This window comes from Acomys russatus, chromosome 29 (assembly GCF_903995435.1).
Source record: "Acomys russatus chromosome 29, mAcoRus1.1, whole genome shotgun sequence".
Classification (NCBI taxonomy): domain Eukaryota; kingdom Metazoa; phylum Chordata; class Mammalia; order Rodentia; family Muridae; genus Acomys; species Acomys russatus.
In genome coordinates, this window is record NC_067165.1 from 22,957,051 (window position 1) to 22,973,265 (window position 16,215).

The following is a 16,215-nucleotide window of genomic DNA, read 5'->3' on the forward strand; positions in this document are numbered from 1 at the left end:
GCATCTTCTGCCAAGGGTGGGGTGGGGCAAAAATACCAGGATTTCTTCTAAGGCTCCAAGTTGTCTAGCAAGGAGGCTTGTACACAGGGCCTTGGTGGCCTTACCTTAGGGCTGCCAAAGAGGCCTAAGGACATGAGACCCATCAAAAAGTGTCCCTTGGTGGCAATCCTGTTTTTATACCCAGTTACCTCTTATGGAGGAATTTCTCTTCATTCTCCGTTCTTCACAAACTGCTGCGTGGAGGAACTTCATTACTGGAAATCCATGTACTGCTTAAGGTCCATCTAAAAAGAGTGTCCCTGTCTACTCACACAGAGAAGAACTGCCTCCGCCACTGCCAGTGTCAGTCTCAGCCACTCCCTGAAAGCTGGGTCACACAGGTATCTCAGGAGATTAGCAGTGCCCAGGAAGTGCTGCCACCGTTAGACCCATGCTGGAAGTGCCCCCTCTTCCTACAGACAGCCAGTACGCTTGGTGCTAGCCCCCCCCCCCCCGCCCTTGCCGTTCCTCTTGCTGAATTGCAATAAACCCATCTTCTGAGAAGCATGCGCGCGCGCGCGCGCACACACACACACACACACACACACCAGTGTCCTTCCAAAGCTAAATCCTGAATCCTCATGCTTGTGTCCTTCATATTCTGAACTTCCCTTCCATCACAACATTTGCCAAACTGCCCCAGAGCCCCTGTCAGCCACCTGAGCTTCAAGTCCCACTCCACACATAGGTATAGCCTTTGGTGATCAGGTCCTGGTGATGCTCAGCTTCCGGGCTTCTCCCCTGACATTGCACTGCCTCCTTGAAATCCAGTAAGGTCAGTTCACTGCTTCTAAACCAGATTGCTGGTATATCCAGAGGAGTAAGGTCCCCTAGGCAGAAGGGCTGCCTATGAGGAGTCACTGGCGTGTCCTCTCAATCCTTGGTTGTATCTGTTACCGAGATTTGTCCATGACCTGTGTCTGTTGATCTCAAGGCTCCAAGTATGCAGGAGACAGCTTGCTATCCAAGACCTTTCCACCTCTGTCCTGAAGGCTGGCATCACCCTTGCTTGCCTAGTGTCCAGAACTAGACCGTGGAACCACATTGAACAAGCATTTCCTGAGCACCTGCTACAAACCAAGCATGCAGTCCCTAACAAGGAAATCCAGGAAAGAGCATTTGCTGGGCTTATAAGATGGTTGCCAAGCAGTCCACAGAACACTATGGCTCACGGAGCTCCCCAAAACATGTCCCTTAGGAGGCAAGCCTGTTTTTATACCAGCCTCTTACAGCTGTTCGTTCTTGTATGTCCTTCTCCCAGACCACCGGCATCACCATGCCCCTCTGCCATAACAGAAAAGGTTGGTGAGACTTTCCAGAGCTCTGGTTGACCTGTTGAGGCTTTTAGAAGTGATGGGCTTCCCAGCAAGTCCTTAGGAAGAAATAAGACAGGTTCAGAGATTTCTGGGCATTTATAGTTCCGGTTAGGGTTAGGGAGCCCCATCCTGACTGTAGGTGGTGGTTTCTTCTGGTATTCTGGCTTCAGTGGTAAGACCCCCCCTTCGGTGCCCCCATATTGAACGGGGAGGGGGCAAGGATGAGCTGATCTTGCTTTGATTGGCAGGCAGGCAGTCTCTGAATGTCTATAAAGCTGTAGACTATTTTGTTGGACTGTGCAGAAGGGAAAAGCAACTTATCTTTTAAACGAAAGCTATGTGTTTTCACCTAATGGTGAGCTGTGTCTTCAACTCCAAAAGCATTGAGTCTGGCTAGGAAGATTGGGGCATATGCAGGGAAAAGTATTCCCTAAAGTTTCCTTTCACTGAAGAGCCCTGTGATTGACAGCTGTACCTTCACTGACTCTTAGAGAAGAAACACACTGCCATCCAACTGGCATCACTCCGGTGTGCATCCTAGTCTGCAGATGATAAAGTCGGGGAAGAGCATCAGTGCCATGCGTCTTTAAGCAAGGCTGTGTTACCTCACAATGGATCTAACAGAAGAAGCATCTAAGAAAACACAGGCAGCTCAGGGTTCTGGCAAATGGAGAAAACGGGAGCCGAGCCTGACCCGAAACCCTGAAACCAGAGGTCAGTGGAGCATAAGGAGCGCATTCCAGCAGATGGAAGCTTGGAGCCAGGGGCCCCAGAGGCACACAGTGACAGCCGCTTTATGGCACAAGTAGGTCATTTAGGGTTGCTGAAGGTTAGTTAGTCCAAGGAGTTAATGAGCAAGGATATGGGGCAGATGCAGGGTTTCCAGGGAGAGCAAAATGGTCTGAAAGATTACACGTGTCACTCAGGTTTTGGCCCTGGAGAAAACCAATTTTGTGGGAGAAACAGATCTGACAAAATGGAGTTCTACCTTGTTGTCGGTCAGTTAGAGAGGATTATTGCTCGAACATCTGTTACATTCGAGTTGTGTTAAAGGAAACAAGCGGATTTCTTCAATTCTGCCCACCAAGGAGATTATGGTTTCCTGAAACAAACATGTTGACATGAACATCATGTTTAACCCCATTTTAAAGATGGTGACACAGAGATCCTGAGCTAACCCGTGTCACACAGCTGGTGAGTGGCAGAGCAGGCACTCAGATGAAAGCACACTGGCTCTCAATACCCCACTGCCACTCAGCATGCTGTTCCTCTGAGCACACTGCAGAGTAGAGCCCCCTTGTCCATGGCCGTCCAGACAAAGGACGCATCCTGGCGGTGGTCAGTGCAGGGGGAGGTGACTGGGATTCCGTCTGTGGCCCAGACCAAAAGGTAGCAATGCTGTACAGCAAACAGCAAAGCTTGCTTGGTGAGATAAATAAGTGAAAAAAAAAAAAACCACACACATTAGCTTCTGCTAATGTTGAATGGCAGGGCTTTGGGCAACTGGACAAAGGCGAGCTCTTGCTGTTCTTCAGTCAGGGGTTGTATCTGTGCCCCGAGAGAGTCATCAGAACTCTGTCCATAAGATGGATTGCAGCAGGAAGAAACCAGAATCAGGAAGACTAAGTAGAAAGTTACTGAAATATGCTGAACAAAAGGATTTTTGACCCAGGATAATGCTGCCGTTAAACCATGCTCTTCGCTTTTTATTAACCTCAAAAGATTAATGGCGCACACTTCCCCAAAATGCCTTTCCTACTTTGATCCCTGCGTTCACTTTACCCATCTGAGCCTTCACCTCAGCTTGGGTAAAGATAGCATCATTTGTCCTGTAACAATTGTAGTTTCACATGAGTGGCCCAGTCTGGAGAAAGCCTGGGGTAGGAGGAGAACCGCAGGACAGGGGCCAGGAGGCCAGCAATTTTCTTTCCAGATCCCTTGATGTGTTAGCTCTGTATTGCATTGCTTCACTCGTCAGCCCGCTGTGCCTCAGCTCACATCTTTGTAGGTTCTTGTCCTTGGATGCTTGGCCTTACTGCTTTAGGCTGTGGCAAGGCAACAATGCGTGGTGGTGGGAGGCCATGGCAAAATCACAAGCACGTCCCTCGTGGCCAGGGACTAAGTGGGTTCTGTATGTCTCCTAACGACACTATATGCCTTTTAATGTTGGCCAGAGCCTTTTTCTCTTCAACTTTGTTTTTCCTGACTTCATAAATCCTGAAATTGTTTGTGCATGCAAACAATTGTGCATTGTTCATGAGTGTGTGTGTGTGTGTGTGTGTGTGTGTGTGTGTGTGTGTGTGTGGCCAGAAGTTGATATCAGGTATCTTTTTCAATCACTCTTCGCCTTGTATATTGAAACAAGATCTCTCAATTTGAACCCCAAGTTCACTAGTTTGACTAACTCTCTAGCCAGCTTGCTCCAGAAACCCCATCTCCACCTCCCAAGTGCTGGGATTATAGGTGGGCTGCCACACCCACCCTACCCCTGGCATTATGTGGGCACAGGTGACTCAAACTCTGCTTCTTATATTTGCACAGCAAGCAATTCTCCCATTTGGCCATCTTCACAGCCACAATAAGTCCTGAATTTTACAATCATTTTCCCAATGATTTCCACCAAGATGCAGAGCTGAACGACATGTGTGATCTCCCAGCCCAGCCTTCCGCTGCACTGACACCCTGAAAAGAAGAAGCCCTTCCTTGTCCTGGGTCTCATAACAGCAGGTGGCAGAGCATCACCCTCTGATGCCCTTAGCTCCCCAGACCTGGCCGTGCCCAGCTCTCCCTCGATGGCAGCCTCTGGAATGACTCTGGTCAACATCTCTTCAACAGGTCATATTCTAGACATTAGAGCCTGGCGGTCCCACCGGGCCCCTCAGCAGCTCCCAGGTGTCTTCTGAAGAGTTCTCTTTTATGCCTGATGTGTGGTTTTATTTTGTTTTTGTTTGATTGTTAGACTCTGAGCTATCCAATGAGGGATTAGGAGACAGGGCTTAGACTGGAGCCGCGTACAGTTTATAATCCCCAGATGCCTGCTGGCCGTGTTTGTGCAGCCTCCTCCATCCCCTCAAGCCCAGCACATCCCACTTAAATCCACACTGATCCCCAAGTTCCTCGGTTCATCACTCATTGTCATCACTAGAACGCGCTGTGCCAGCTGTATCCTCCCCATCCCTGACCGTAGGGGCCAGCCCTGAGGGCCACATCACCTGCGCTTCCTGGTACCTCTTGCTTCTTTTCTGTTTCTGTTGGCAACCTGCTTGGGATTCCATATGGGGCTGTGATGACAGTTAGAAACTTGTGTGTAAAGGGGCAAACGTGAAGAAAGGATGCTACCCCCCGGCCCCCCAGTTTGAAACCTTTGTGGTTGCAGAGTCTTGGGACTCTTTGTAAGTGTTAGCTTGCCCCCACAATCTGTCTGTCCTTATGTGGTTGTGCAAGACTGGATGTGAGTGTTCAGCTGTGCCTGACACACCTACTTATTCGGTTCTCCAGCTGTGGCATCTAAGTAGAACATATCCAACTGACCTGCTCGTATTCTGAGCTGGCCTGGATGCTCTTCAAGTGGAGGATTTGCACTCTGAGCTGGATTTCCTGGCAGAAAGGCAGACACTAAAAACACAACAGGGGCTACTAAAAAAATAAAAGAGTCCTGGGGTGGGGTAGATGGCTCAGTCAGTAAAGTGTCTGCCGTGCAAACATGAGGACCTGATTTTAGATCCCAGCATCCTTAAAAAAAAAAAAAAGAGCACTGGAGTTTCCAAAACTCAGCCTTAAGGGAATGGAGACAGGCAGACCCCTGGGTCTCACTGACCTGCCGCCCTAGCCAAACTGATGACCTCTAGTTACAGTGAGAGACCCTGTTTCAAAAACAATAAGGTGGAGAGTGATCAACGAAAACATCTGTCTTGGACTTCTGCCTCGGCACACGTGGATACACATATGCACATGTATCTGCGCGCGTGCACACACACACGCACACGCACAAACGCAGGCACACGCACTCACCAGATCCTTACCTCAAAAAGCCAGCCTGGTTAAAATGGAAGGAAGAAAACTGGCAACATATGGGAACTCTGAGTCATGACAATAAACTAATTTACTTATACCATGCACTGTTGGGCACCGGGTTGAGTTCTGAGTACAGGGGACACGGTAGTTGCTAAGGTGCGGTTCCTCTTTTGGAAAGATCAAAAGCAAAAGCAAAGAGACTTCCAGGCTCTGGCACTGGCCAGGCTAGTCTCCGTGCACAAGATAATAGGAAGGAAAGTAGGAGACTCTGAAAAACTGTACTTGTGTGTAAAAGGGTCATGGCAGATGAAGTTGGCCATACTGTATAATCTGGCTTTTCTCTCTGCAGCTTTTGCTCAACTGCAGCCCCACCAGCTCCTCCCACAGCCACCATCGAAGCACCCACCGCCCCAGTTTGTGGCACAGCAGCAGCCACAGCCACCACGGCCTGCACTCCAAGTCCAGTCCCAACCCCAGCTTGCCCCAGTCTCCCCAAACCTGGCCCTACAGTCCATCCCAGAAGACCATTCCATGCCTCTAGGCCCAGGGACACCTGCCTTGCCACCCCAGTGCCCTAGTGCCCATCCACACAAGCCAGGAAGCAGTCAGCAGTGCCACCTTCCCACACCCGACACTGGAGCTCAGAATGGACATCCTGAGAGTGCGTCCCATGTCCCTCAGCGAAGGTTCCAGCACACTTCAGCTGTGATCTTACAACTGCAGCCTGCTTCTCCTGTGGTAAGTAGGCTGATATCAAGGCACAGGGAACAGTGGGGAGGGCCCATAGCTCAGACAGTCCTGCAGTCCTGACTCCGGCTAGTTCAACGTAGGCTAAATGTGGAGGTTCTCTCTGAATATTCCCCCAGGGAGAAGAGAGGGCTCCCTTTGTCTTAGACATGACTGACTCTTTACATCTTTGCCCCAAGCTCCGCAGAAACCAGAGTAGTGTCCAAGAGCGCGGAGGCGATTCACGAGACTCATCTCTGTCCTGCTTCCTGACAGCCGCAGCAGTGTGCTCCGGATGACTGGAAGGAAGTGACGCCAGGGGAGAAGAGTGCACCTGGGACACAGCCAGGCCCGTCCACACACCAGCAAGCCATCATCACTGCCATGCCTGGTGTCCTGCCTGTACCCAAGAGTCCCAACATCCAGCAGTGCCCAGCTCACGGTATGAAGTGTTGGGAGAAGGGAGGGGATTGGCCTCCTCCGCCACGTCCTGACACCCTTCTCTTGGCATCTAGGAGGAGAGGTAAACTACCATAACCCTAATGGAGCAGCACAGTGGCTGGGTAGCTGGAGACAGAGGGGGAGTGAGGGCATGGGCCAGGGACCATGACAGATGACACCAAAGCTAGAAAAGCAAGAGAGTCAGAGGAGAAAGAAGAAGAGTGGGGCTCCGCGGCTCTTTTGTTCTTGGTTTTGAATGCTGCATATATGTGGGCCAAGCCGATAGAGGAGGTGACAGAGGGACTAATTATAGCCAGAGGACCACAGAGTCTCCAGGAGAAGGGAAATGCCTCTGAGAGAGGCAGAAGGGGACACAGAGTGAGCTCAGCTCACAGAGAGCATCTTTGAGGGAACGAACTATGCTCATCTCTGGAGTCTCCATCTGTCTCTCTGAGTGACAAGTGGACTTCCCAGGGCCTTGGCCTTCAGGACACTCGGCTGGAGCACTCCTTCCTGGTGGGAGAGTCACAGTGGTACCTCCGCCCTCTGTAGCACTCCATTTGCTGCCCTTCCTCTCTGCCAGTCTGCGCAGTGATCTTGGCCTAGATCTCACGGCCGTTCCTGAGCCAAGGGCTGCTTGCTGACAGCTCCAGCCTTACTGCTAAGTGTGCACTGAGAGTCGGAGTGGGAAGGGCAAGAGGCTTGGCAATGGAATACTCTGGAATGAAAAAGAAAATGGTAGGAAACATTAAATGGGGTCTTACAAGGAGAGAGGAGGTGATCAAGGGAAAAGAGAGAGAAAGAAAATGGACAAAGGACACTAGAAAATGAAAAAATGGGAAGGGGTCCTCTGTTCTCTTTTTGCAGGCTTGCAAGGAGAAAGATTACTGAATAGTAGGCCTGGGGCTGGCTCTGTGGTAGAACATTTGCCAGGCATGTGTGAGACTCATGAGACCCTGGGATCCGTCCACAAGCCTGAAGAAAGGGAGGTGGGAGAGGGGAGCAGCCCATTCAGAAAATTCCTCATTTTTTCTTTTTTTGGGGGGGGGCGTGGGTTTGTTGTTGTTGTTGTTTGTTTTGTTGTTTTGTTTTGTTTTTCAAGACAGTGTTTCTCTGTGTAGCCTTGGCTTTCCTGGTCTTTCTCTGTAGACCAGGCTGGCCTCCACAGAGATCCTCCTGCCTCTGCCTCCCAAGTGCCAGGATTAAAGGCATGCGCCACCACCACCTGGCTTAGAAAATTCCTCTTGTAATTGTGCCAGCACCTGCTATTCTGGAACTTAGCATCATTGCTTGTGATCCTGTCTTACAAATTTAAGAGTCCATCTCACAGTGTTTCCAGAAACTTGTCCTGACTGGGGCAGGGAGTGTCTAAAACCCTGAGATTTCATTGACTCCCCCGACCTCCCGTGACATGGCAAGACCCGCATTCCCATCTTTCCTGTCATGCTTCCTTACCTATGATCTGACTTTTCATTGATTCTCTTAAAGCACAGCTCTCCAAATCAAACTCATTGATTCCAAATATCAAAAGCTCTTGTCTCCATCAGGCTAGGTGTATTCTACCATTTGTCTTTTGAACCAAAGCAGTTACTTACGTCTGTTCGGTGGTCTTGTGTGGACTAAGTCCATAGTTCCAGAGACTAATAATTGTTCATAAAGCTATCCTTGAACATTCTCTGCCAGGCTTTACATAGATTTCTTCTCAGAATCCTGGTCATGGCCCTCAGGGATGGAGAACTTTATTATCCCCCCTTTAAAGATGAGGAAACTGAGATGGTGGAACAGGAATCACTTGTGTGTGAATTCTGTCACTCCTTATGCTAACTCCTCTGCAGAGTGTAACTGCGGTGAGTTACAGGGGAAGGGGGACCATTCTTTCCAAAACATGCCCTCCTTTACCAACTTGCTGATGCATGTGCAGCTAGGATGTGCTTGAGGGTCCATGCAGTGTCCCCAGAACGCTGGTGACCAACACTTTCTGTTCAAGTACAATTATCCAAAATCCCCTAAATCGCCAGGCATGGTGGTGCACACCTTTAATCCCAGCACTCGGGAGGCAGAGGCAGGCGATCACTGTGAGTTCAAGGCCAGCCTGGTCTAAGTGAGTCCAGGACAGCCAAAGCTAACACAAAGAGACCCTGTCTCAAAACAAAAAACAAAAAACAAAAAAAAAACCAAACAACAAAATCTCCTAAGTCAGATGGCATTTGCCTTCCTTTTGCTGTTTGGCCCACAAGGCTCTCAAAGTTCTCTGAAATGCAAGCAAGGCAATAAGCATAGCACAGCTTCCTGTTCTTGAGGGGCCCATCTTCCAAGAGAAATCGGCTTTGTACAGTGGACGCAATTGCCAGGCACCCAAGCCTTAGCGGCTGCGTGGGCTATGTATGTTTGGATGCCCACTCAGGCTCAAAACACTGTAGGATGGATGGAAAGGCCCAAAGATATAAGGACTGGTCCCCACCATCAGGAAGCTTAGTGTCAGCTGGGAAAGATGCACACAGGGGAATACAGTCAAAGGAACAATTTGATAAGTGCCACAAGAGGCTCTCAGGTGGGTGCTTTCCAAGTCACAGAGGGAAATGTTACTGCCAAGTAGAGATCAGCAAGCTAGATTTCAGAGCAGAAGTGGCATCACTGTAAAGCAGGGGTTGGTAAACCATAGCCGCCCCCCAGGCTACATCGATTCCCTTGCCAGTGTTTGTACAGACCCACGAGTTAATAACAAAGGTAAATGATCAAAATAACACTGTTTCGTGATGTGTGAAAATACATGAAATTCAGATGTCAGCGCTCACCGTGAAGCTCAGTGGAAGCACAGCCACACTCACTCAAGTAGTCATTATGGCAGCTCTCAGCTGCAGCTGTAGGCTGGAGCAGCTGGGACACAGAGCATATGGCTTACAAGGCCTGAGGTATTTCCTCTGTGGCCCCTTTTAGAAGTTTGTCTGCTGCTGGTCTTTAAACCTTGAAGGATGGGTAGGACTTAGGCTAATGAGGTAAGAAACAGTATTTCTTTGTTTGTTGTTTGTTTTGTTTCTCTGTGTAGCCTTGGCTGCCCTAGACTCACTTTGTAGACCAGGCTGGCTTCGAACACACAGTGATCCACCTGCCTCTGCCTCCCGAGTGCTGGGATTAAAGGCGTGTGACCCCATGCCCCGGCTGACAGAACACTTCTTGCAGGACAGTGGAAGTTAAGGTGGAGGGCAGCGTGTGCCAGACAGAAGTTGAGTGTTCCGTCCCTTGTCATTTTCGTTTTTTAAAACCAAATGTAATCGATAAAGAGAAATGTGAATTCTACTGCAAAGAAAGTTCTAAAGTATGGAAAATAAAGGGAAAGGGGAGAGATGGGAGAGAGGGAGAGAAGTTAGCTTGCAGGAAATAGACACGAACAAAGTGCAGTTGGAGCAGAGGAAAAGATGGCGTGGTAGAGGAATGAATCCGCCGAGACTAGAGAGAAGTCAGGAGTGGAGGCATTGTGTCCAGCCAGCGGCTACTGTTTGAGGATGGGGCCCCTCTGATGTCTGCGTATCTTCAGCGCTCCTAGCCTGCTGACTTCATGTAGGACCCTCGCCAGGACAGTTCAAGGTAGAAGTGTGTTTGGGGAAGAAAACTAACATTTATTGAGCTCCCACTGTGCACCAGGCACTTCAGGCAATTTGTAAATCAGTTAACCTTCACATTAAACCTGGCGGTAGGGATTACGCCTTTTATGGAGGTAGGGCTGGGTCCCTTTGGTCATTACTTCACCTCTGATCCTCGCTCTCAGTGGGGAGGATAATGACCAGTTGGAGGGTTATTGCGGACAATAGGGGAGAGGGTGCGTGCACTTCGCCCGGACACACACTAACCCTCAATCATTAAGACTCGCCTCCGAGACCCCACAGTGAGCCACCGGGGCGGGGGTCACAGGCCACGGGTCTCTAGGGGCCCCGCGTCGGGCGCCTTCGAGCCTTCCGGAGGACGCGGGGCGGGGCTCGGGCGCACAAAGGAAGCGCGCGGCCCGCGTCGGCCGCCGCCCCGCCCCGCACCGCCTTGCCCCGCCCTCGCCCCGCCCCGGCGGAGGCGGCCCGGGAGCCGGCCCGGACGCGCCGCATTGTCTCCGGGGCGCCGCTGCTCTCGAGCGCTCGCCGCTGCCCGGCCGTCGCCCGCTCACCAGCCCGGCCCGCGCCCCGCTCCCTTTGTCCAGGCCGCCGGGCCCTGCGGTCGGATGCGCCGCGGCAGCCCCGGGCCCCGGCTCGGAGGCTCCCGGCGCGGAGGACGCGGCCCGCCCGGGCCCCCGCTCCAGGCGGCGCCGGGCCGAGGGGCTGCGTAGGCCCCGCCCGGTCAGGCCCGGCCGGGCCCCGGACAGGTCAGTGCTGCCGCGGGGAGGGATCGCGCGGTGCCAGGAACGGGCGCCGCCCTGGGCCTCGCGGAGGCCTGTGGGCCGCGCCGCCGCCCTCGGCCTCCGGGGAGGGCCCGAGCCGCCACTTCTCCGGCTCGGGGCCTCCCGACCCCACGGCCCCGCGGGGACTTGTATTGATGGGAAAGGACAAGCTGTTTTGTGCCTGTCCTCATCCATTTCTAGAAGAGCGCTTTCTCGCCCTCCCGTGCCAAACGAAGGTATGCTGCATCTGTGGGCGCTTTACGTTAAATCCGGAATCTGTGAGCGTCTGTTTTAAGTTGACGTCCAGAGAGAGGCAGGTAAAGTGCGCGGCCAGGATGCGAACCCGTGAAGTTGCCACCAGAGCGCCTAAGCCCCGATTCCCGCGTCGGGTGCTAGTTTGTGCCAGTGAGACCCTCCCGCGTCAACTTTCCTTCCCCCGCCAGACCCAGTCAGACTACCTTCCTGCCCTACCTTCCTGCTTTACAAATCAATGACAGCTTTCTCCACAGACTTTTCCCATCCTTGATCCTTAATCCTCCATTAGCATATTAGGCCCTGAGGAGCTCTTGGGAAGTGAACTGCCGACCTAAATCCTCTGTGTGTCCGCAATTTTCCTAGGATGGCCCCAATTGAAACCATTGCAACCTCAGTGCCAACCTGAGCTTTCAATTTCGGGTTTATAAAGCAACCTCACTTTCACTGCGCCGGACCCCACTGTCCTGGCCTTTTCCAGCCATTTGGCCCTGGGGCTTTACTGGATAATCCAATTATCATTCACCTGGGATTTTCCTAACCCCTCCTGAGTCAACCCAAATGTTAGAACTGCTAGGATTTCTAGGTCAGTGTGAACATTACAGGCTAATGAAGCAAGAGAATTGTTCCTTGTTCTAGGATTTCTGCACGCGCGCGCGCGCGCACAGACACAGACACACACACACACATACACACACCTACACACCTACCTTTCCCATTCTCCCCACCTTTTATTCCCACACAGAGCGGCAGACCTGTGGCACTGCCTGTTGGGTCACCAAGGGTATATAGGAAGTCCTATCATTTTGCCTGGGAAATAGAAAGTAGTTTATCAACATAGTACTCGGCATCGCCAGAGTTTTTCTCTCGGGCCTTCTCACAGCCGTACGTACAGCTGAGCAGCTCTGGGCTGCTCCTGCTTTATGTAAAGCACCGTTGGGCCCCACAGACAGTTTAATAAGAGAGCCCCTAACATCCAGTTTGTTTGGAAACCTTCAGACTTTTGTCCACCAGCTAGTCGTCCCCCCCCCCCCCGTTCGTGTCTGCTCCTCTCAGTGCCAGCCCCTGTGAGGTGGGGGGGTTTGGCTTCTGCTCAAGGGTGGTGTGCTCCACCGAGGGTCCGGCAGATGGGGAGTGGTGCTCTTTTGGCACCTGCTCTCCTGGCACTGTCATGTGAGTTCTGCTTCCCTGCTCACCCAAGATGTTTCCAGGCTTGTCTTTATATACCATGGAGAACAGATGCCCTCCTCACCCCACCCCACCCCCCCGCAAAAGCTTTAAACCTGAGAGCGGGTAGTTTCTTGGTTGGCAATGCTGTGGGCTAAGGGGGCTCAGGGATACCTCTTGTTTTCCTCCCTCCTCCCCTCCCTGTAACTGTTCTTTATGAGTGTGGCCATGGCATTATTGAATGCTGGGGTTTTTTGTTTGTTTGTTTGTTTGTTTGTTTTTTACCCTGTAGCTGCCTTCTAGCTCTTTGCACTTTGCTGGGTGTTTGTTTATGGCTCTGGGAACAGAACCCATAGCCTTAGGCCTTTTGCACTCACTCCTGTGCCCTGACTTAGTTTTTGGTTTACCTCTGCCAAGTGGGCTTCCTACGTACTGTTTCCTTCCCTAACAGTGAAGAGGAAAACTCCAACCCCTTCCTTCTGCAGCAGAAACAGTTTTCTGGCCGCAGGTCTTCAGGCGGTTCTCTGTGTGCTCCCCACCCACCTATGGAGGACCACCTTTGAGGGAGGCGTTTTGTTCACAGCCTGCCATTGACTTTAATCTAAACTGATTGACCCTGAGACTGGCTTTTCTGCCACGAGACCCCTTCCCCCAGCTCTGACCTGTGCTGCCTGTTTGCTCTGGCTCAGCCCCAGAATCCACTCTTTTTCAGCCCACATCCTCTTTCCTGCCTTACTCATTTCCTGTCTCACATGCTTTGGATCTTTTAGTTCTGATTTTTTGGAGGCAGAAGGAATAAATTGGAGAAGGATAGAGGAGCGAGATGAGCTTAAAATTTGAATCACTCTTGTTTGTAGCTTTATAGACTCTCTTGCTCTTCCATTCCTGAGGTTGTCTCTTAGGGAAAAACACACGGAGGAAACAACTACTGAGTAAGATCCGAAGGTTTTGCCTGTGCTAGGGAGTGTCGCCGTGGAATAACTTATATCAAAACTTCTCCTGTTGTGATGTAGAGGTAGATGGCGGCGTGGACCTTCTAGGCCTGCCCTCTCGCCCACTAAAGCTAGCCTACTGTACCCTGTCAGTGCTTCCAGCCAAAATGAACAGGAACGCCTCGGGAACAGGAGGGTGAGAGGAGCACAGGCTTGTCTCTTCTTGAGTGAGCCGTTTGTACGGAAGCCTTTCCAGCTGGGGTCTTAGTCCCCAGGCATCCCCACACACACACACACACACAGAAAGAATTCTTTCATAAATGAGAGTAAGGTGTCATCTAAAATGGTCGTTTGCCGTGCTTGGGAAAAGTCTCAAAAGTGGTGCCCTTTCTAACCTTTAAGACCATCTTGAAGCAAAGGCTGGTGTGAGGCTTCTTCCCTGTGTGGGATTGCAAGGTGCTCCAAGCACCCAGCTGGGCCTCTGTGTTAGTGACAGGAACCTCTCACCAGTGATTGAGTGATTCAGAGCTGGCCTCCCCTCAAGGTACCCTGAAAGCACACAGATTTATGATTTAACTGTTGGTGTTGGCATGGTACAAACTACAGCATGAGTCACCATTTGAAAAGCCCTGTAGCATGTTTTTTGTTTTTAAAAAAAGTGCCACTTACAATAAATTTAATCTACACATTAAATAGATGTAGGTTTCATTTTAAGAATTAACATTTAAATTTTTTATTTTGAGTGCCTAGCTACATCAGAATGCTGGTTTGGTATTTGTAAAGCTGGTCAGAGGCAAACTATTTTTAATTCTACTTGATATTCTAGATGCTTGAGGAATTGTTGGGAAAATAGTCTTTGCCTAAGACAATATTCCTATTAATTGTAGGTTTTCTCTCCACTCAGTAACAAAATGGAATCTACCTGACATAATCAAGAAATGAGCTATTTTAAGGAAAATTTTAGATTCCATTTTCTGTGTATGACTGGTTTGCCTGAATGTTAGCATGTGCTCCACATGTGTGCCTGGTACTCATAAGAAGCTAGAAAAGGCCATCAGATCAATGGAACTGGAGTTACAGACAATTGTGAGTTGCCATGTAGGTGCTAGGAGCCAAATCTGGGTCCTCTGCAAAAGCGCTTGTTGCTGGTGAAGCGATCCGCCTCTTTAGCTCCCCACATGTGGTGTTGCACAGCTAGCCAAGATGTACACAATATAGAATAGTTCATGTGTGTGGATGCCTTCCTTTTATCACACTCCTTATTTTTTGGCACAGTCTCTCACTGAACCTGTGCCACCATGCTTGGCCCTGTAATGAGTACTGGGAATCCGAACTTGTGGAACAAGCACTTTACAGACTGAGTGGTCTCCCCAGAATGATTAGCTTTGAAAATAGGAGTATAGTCAGAAACAACATAATTTAAATAATAAAGTCTCACTCTGGGATTCATTATAACACTGTGCTGGCCCTTCATACCCCGCTCCATCGTGTTTAGTGAAAGGGGGCATGTCTCCCCTGTCTGTGTGTGTCCAGTGTTCAGAGGCCCCAGACAACACTGTTTGTCCATTTGCTAAAGAAGCAGTTGCTGCTTGCCAGTGTTCTGAGAGGAAGCCAGACGCTGGAGAGGCCCAGCTTCCTGTCGCAGCTTTCCTTAAAGCATACTTAGCAGTAAATGTGTTCTCATCTCTATTAAGAAAAGATGACTGTTCAACGCCACGTTACAACCAAACCCTCCCCAGCAGACCAGGCCTGATGTCATGGTGGAACCCTCGGCGAGAATACAAAAGTTGATGACTGCTGAGGCTTATTTTCACAGCCCTGGCTGCACCGCTAGTTAGTCATCTTGTCAGAACACTTGAACCCATCCTTATGTGGCCCAGAGCTGCATAGCTGTACGGACATGTGGAACAAACAAAGCACGCGACACTCTAAAACTAATGTGAAGCAAATGCATTTTTTTTAAAAAGTGGATTTGTTCCATTTCTCCAGTCATCCAGTTATCAGTACTCAGTAAGTAGATGATTGAAAGCTTAGATGGTAGTGAAAATAAATAAATAAATTTATTTTAAAAGGTACAAGTGGCTCTGCCAAGCCTGACCACCAGAGTTCTGTCCCACAGCCCACATGCCTATCCCCTCTGTCATATGGTTAAACATACACTAAAGAGAATAGTTTCGGAGAGACACCATCAGAATTGACTTGTGAAGAGTTTAATCTGGACCGTGATGTGGGGAGGACAGCTGAGGCTGGGTGCCACCTCCTGCATTCTGACCTTGGCTGCCATGTGTTACCTTGGCTGATCCTACAGTTACTAGCCAAAATAATGAGGTTGGCCTGGCTGGGGCATGATGATCTTTCCGTATTAGCAGCCTGAAGGTAATTAGTACATTCACTAAATATTTCTAGATTTTTTTTTATACATGGAAGTTTAAAAATCTTTCTCCCATGAGTTTATTTTTAGCATTTTAACTGATTTTATTTCACAGGCAAAACCACCCCTGGCTTTGTAAGTTCCGCCCCAACCCTTGCGTTCCTAGGTAGGGTTCTTCCTTTGCCTTGACTCAGAAGATCTTCCTTTGGTCTCTGGGTTTCTTCTGCAGTGTTTGCTGGTGATCTTAGACATAGAAAAGGAATATGGCGTCTGTCTTCTTGGTCTTTGGATTGAGTCTTAGTGATGGTGCATTGGCGTGGCTTAGCCTGAAGAGCAGGTTGCAGTCATGTCAAAGCAGAGATAAATAGTGACACTTCCTGAAGACTGACCGCAAGTGTGCAAAGGCAAGACACAGGGTAAAGCCTTAGCAGACAGAGCATGGGGGAACAGAAAGAAGGCCTCAGGCTGGCCTCAGGGACAGGGTGAGGTCATACTCAGTGAGAGTGAGGTCAGGGCCACTGTGGAGTGTTGTGCTTCATGAAATTACTTAATTTTCTCTCAACAGGCACAACAGGTACTAGCACTCACATCACA

General features: G+C 50.1%; 1 protein-coding gene across 1 annotated transcript in view; it reads left to right on the forward strand.

Annotated features, from left to right (window-relative positions):
- Positions 1-16,215, forward strand: part of Phc2 (polyhomeotic homolog 2) — a 46,612-nt gene that overhangs the window by 14,546 nt on the left and 15,851 nt on the right. Inside the window, exons 7-8 of the mRNA XM_051171016.1 lie at positions 5,719-6,107; positions 6,372-6,537. Of these exons, the coding sequence (XP_051026973.1) occupies positions 5,719-6,107; positions 6,372-6,537 (555 nt within the window). The remainder of the gene's footprint in view (positions 1-5,718; positions 6,108-6,371; positions 6,538-16,215) is intronic.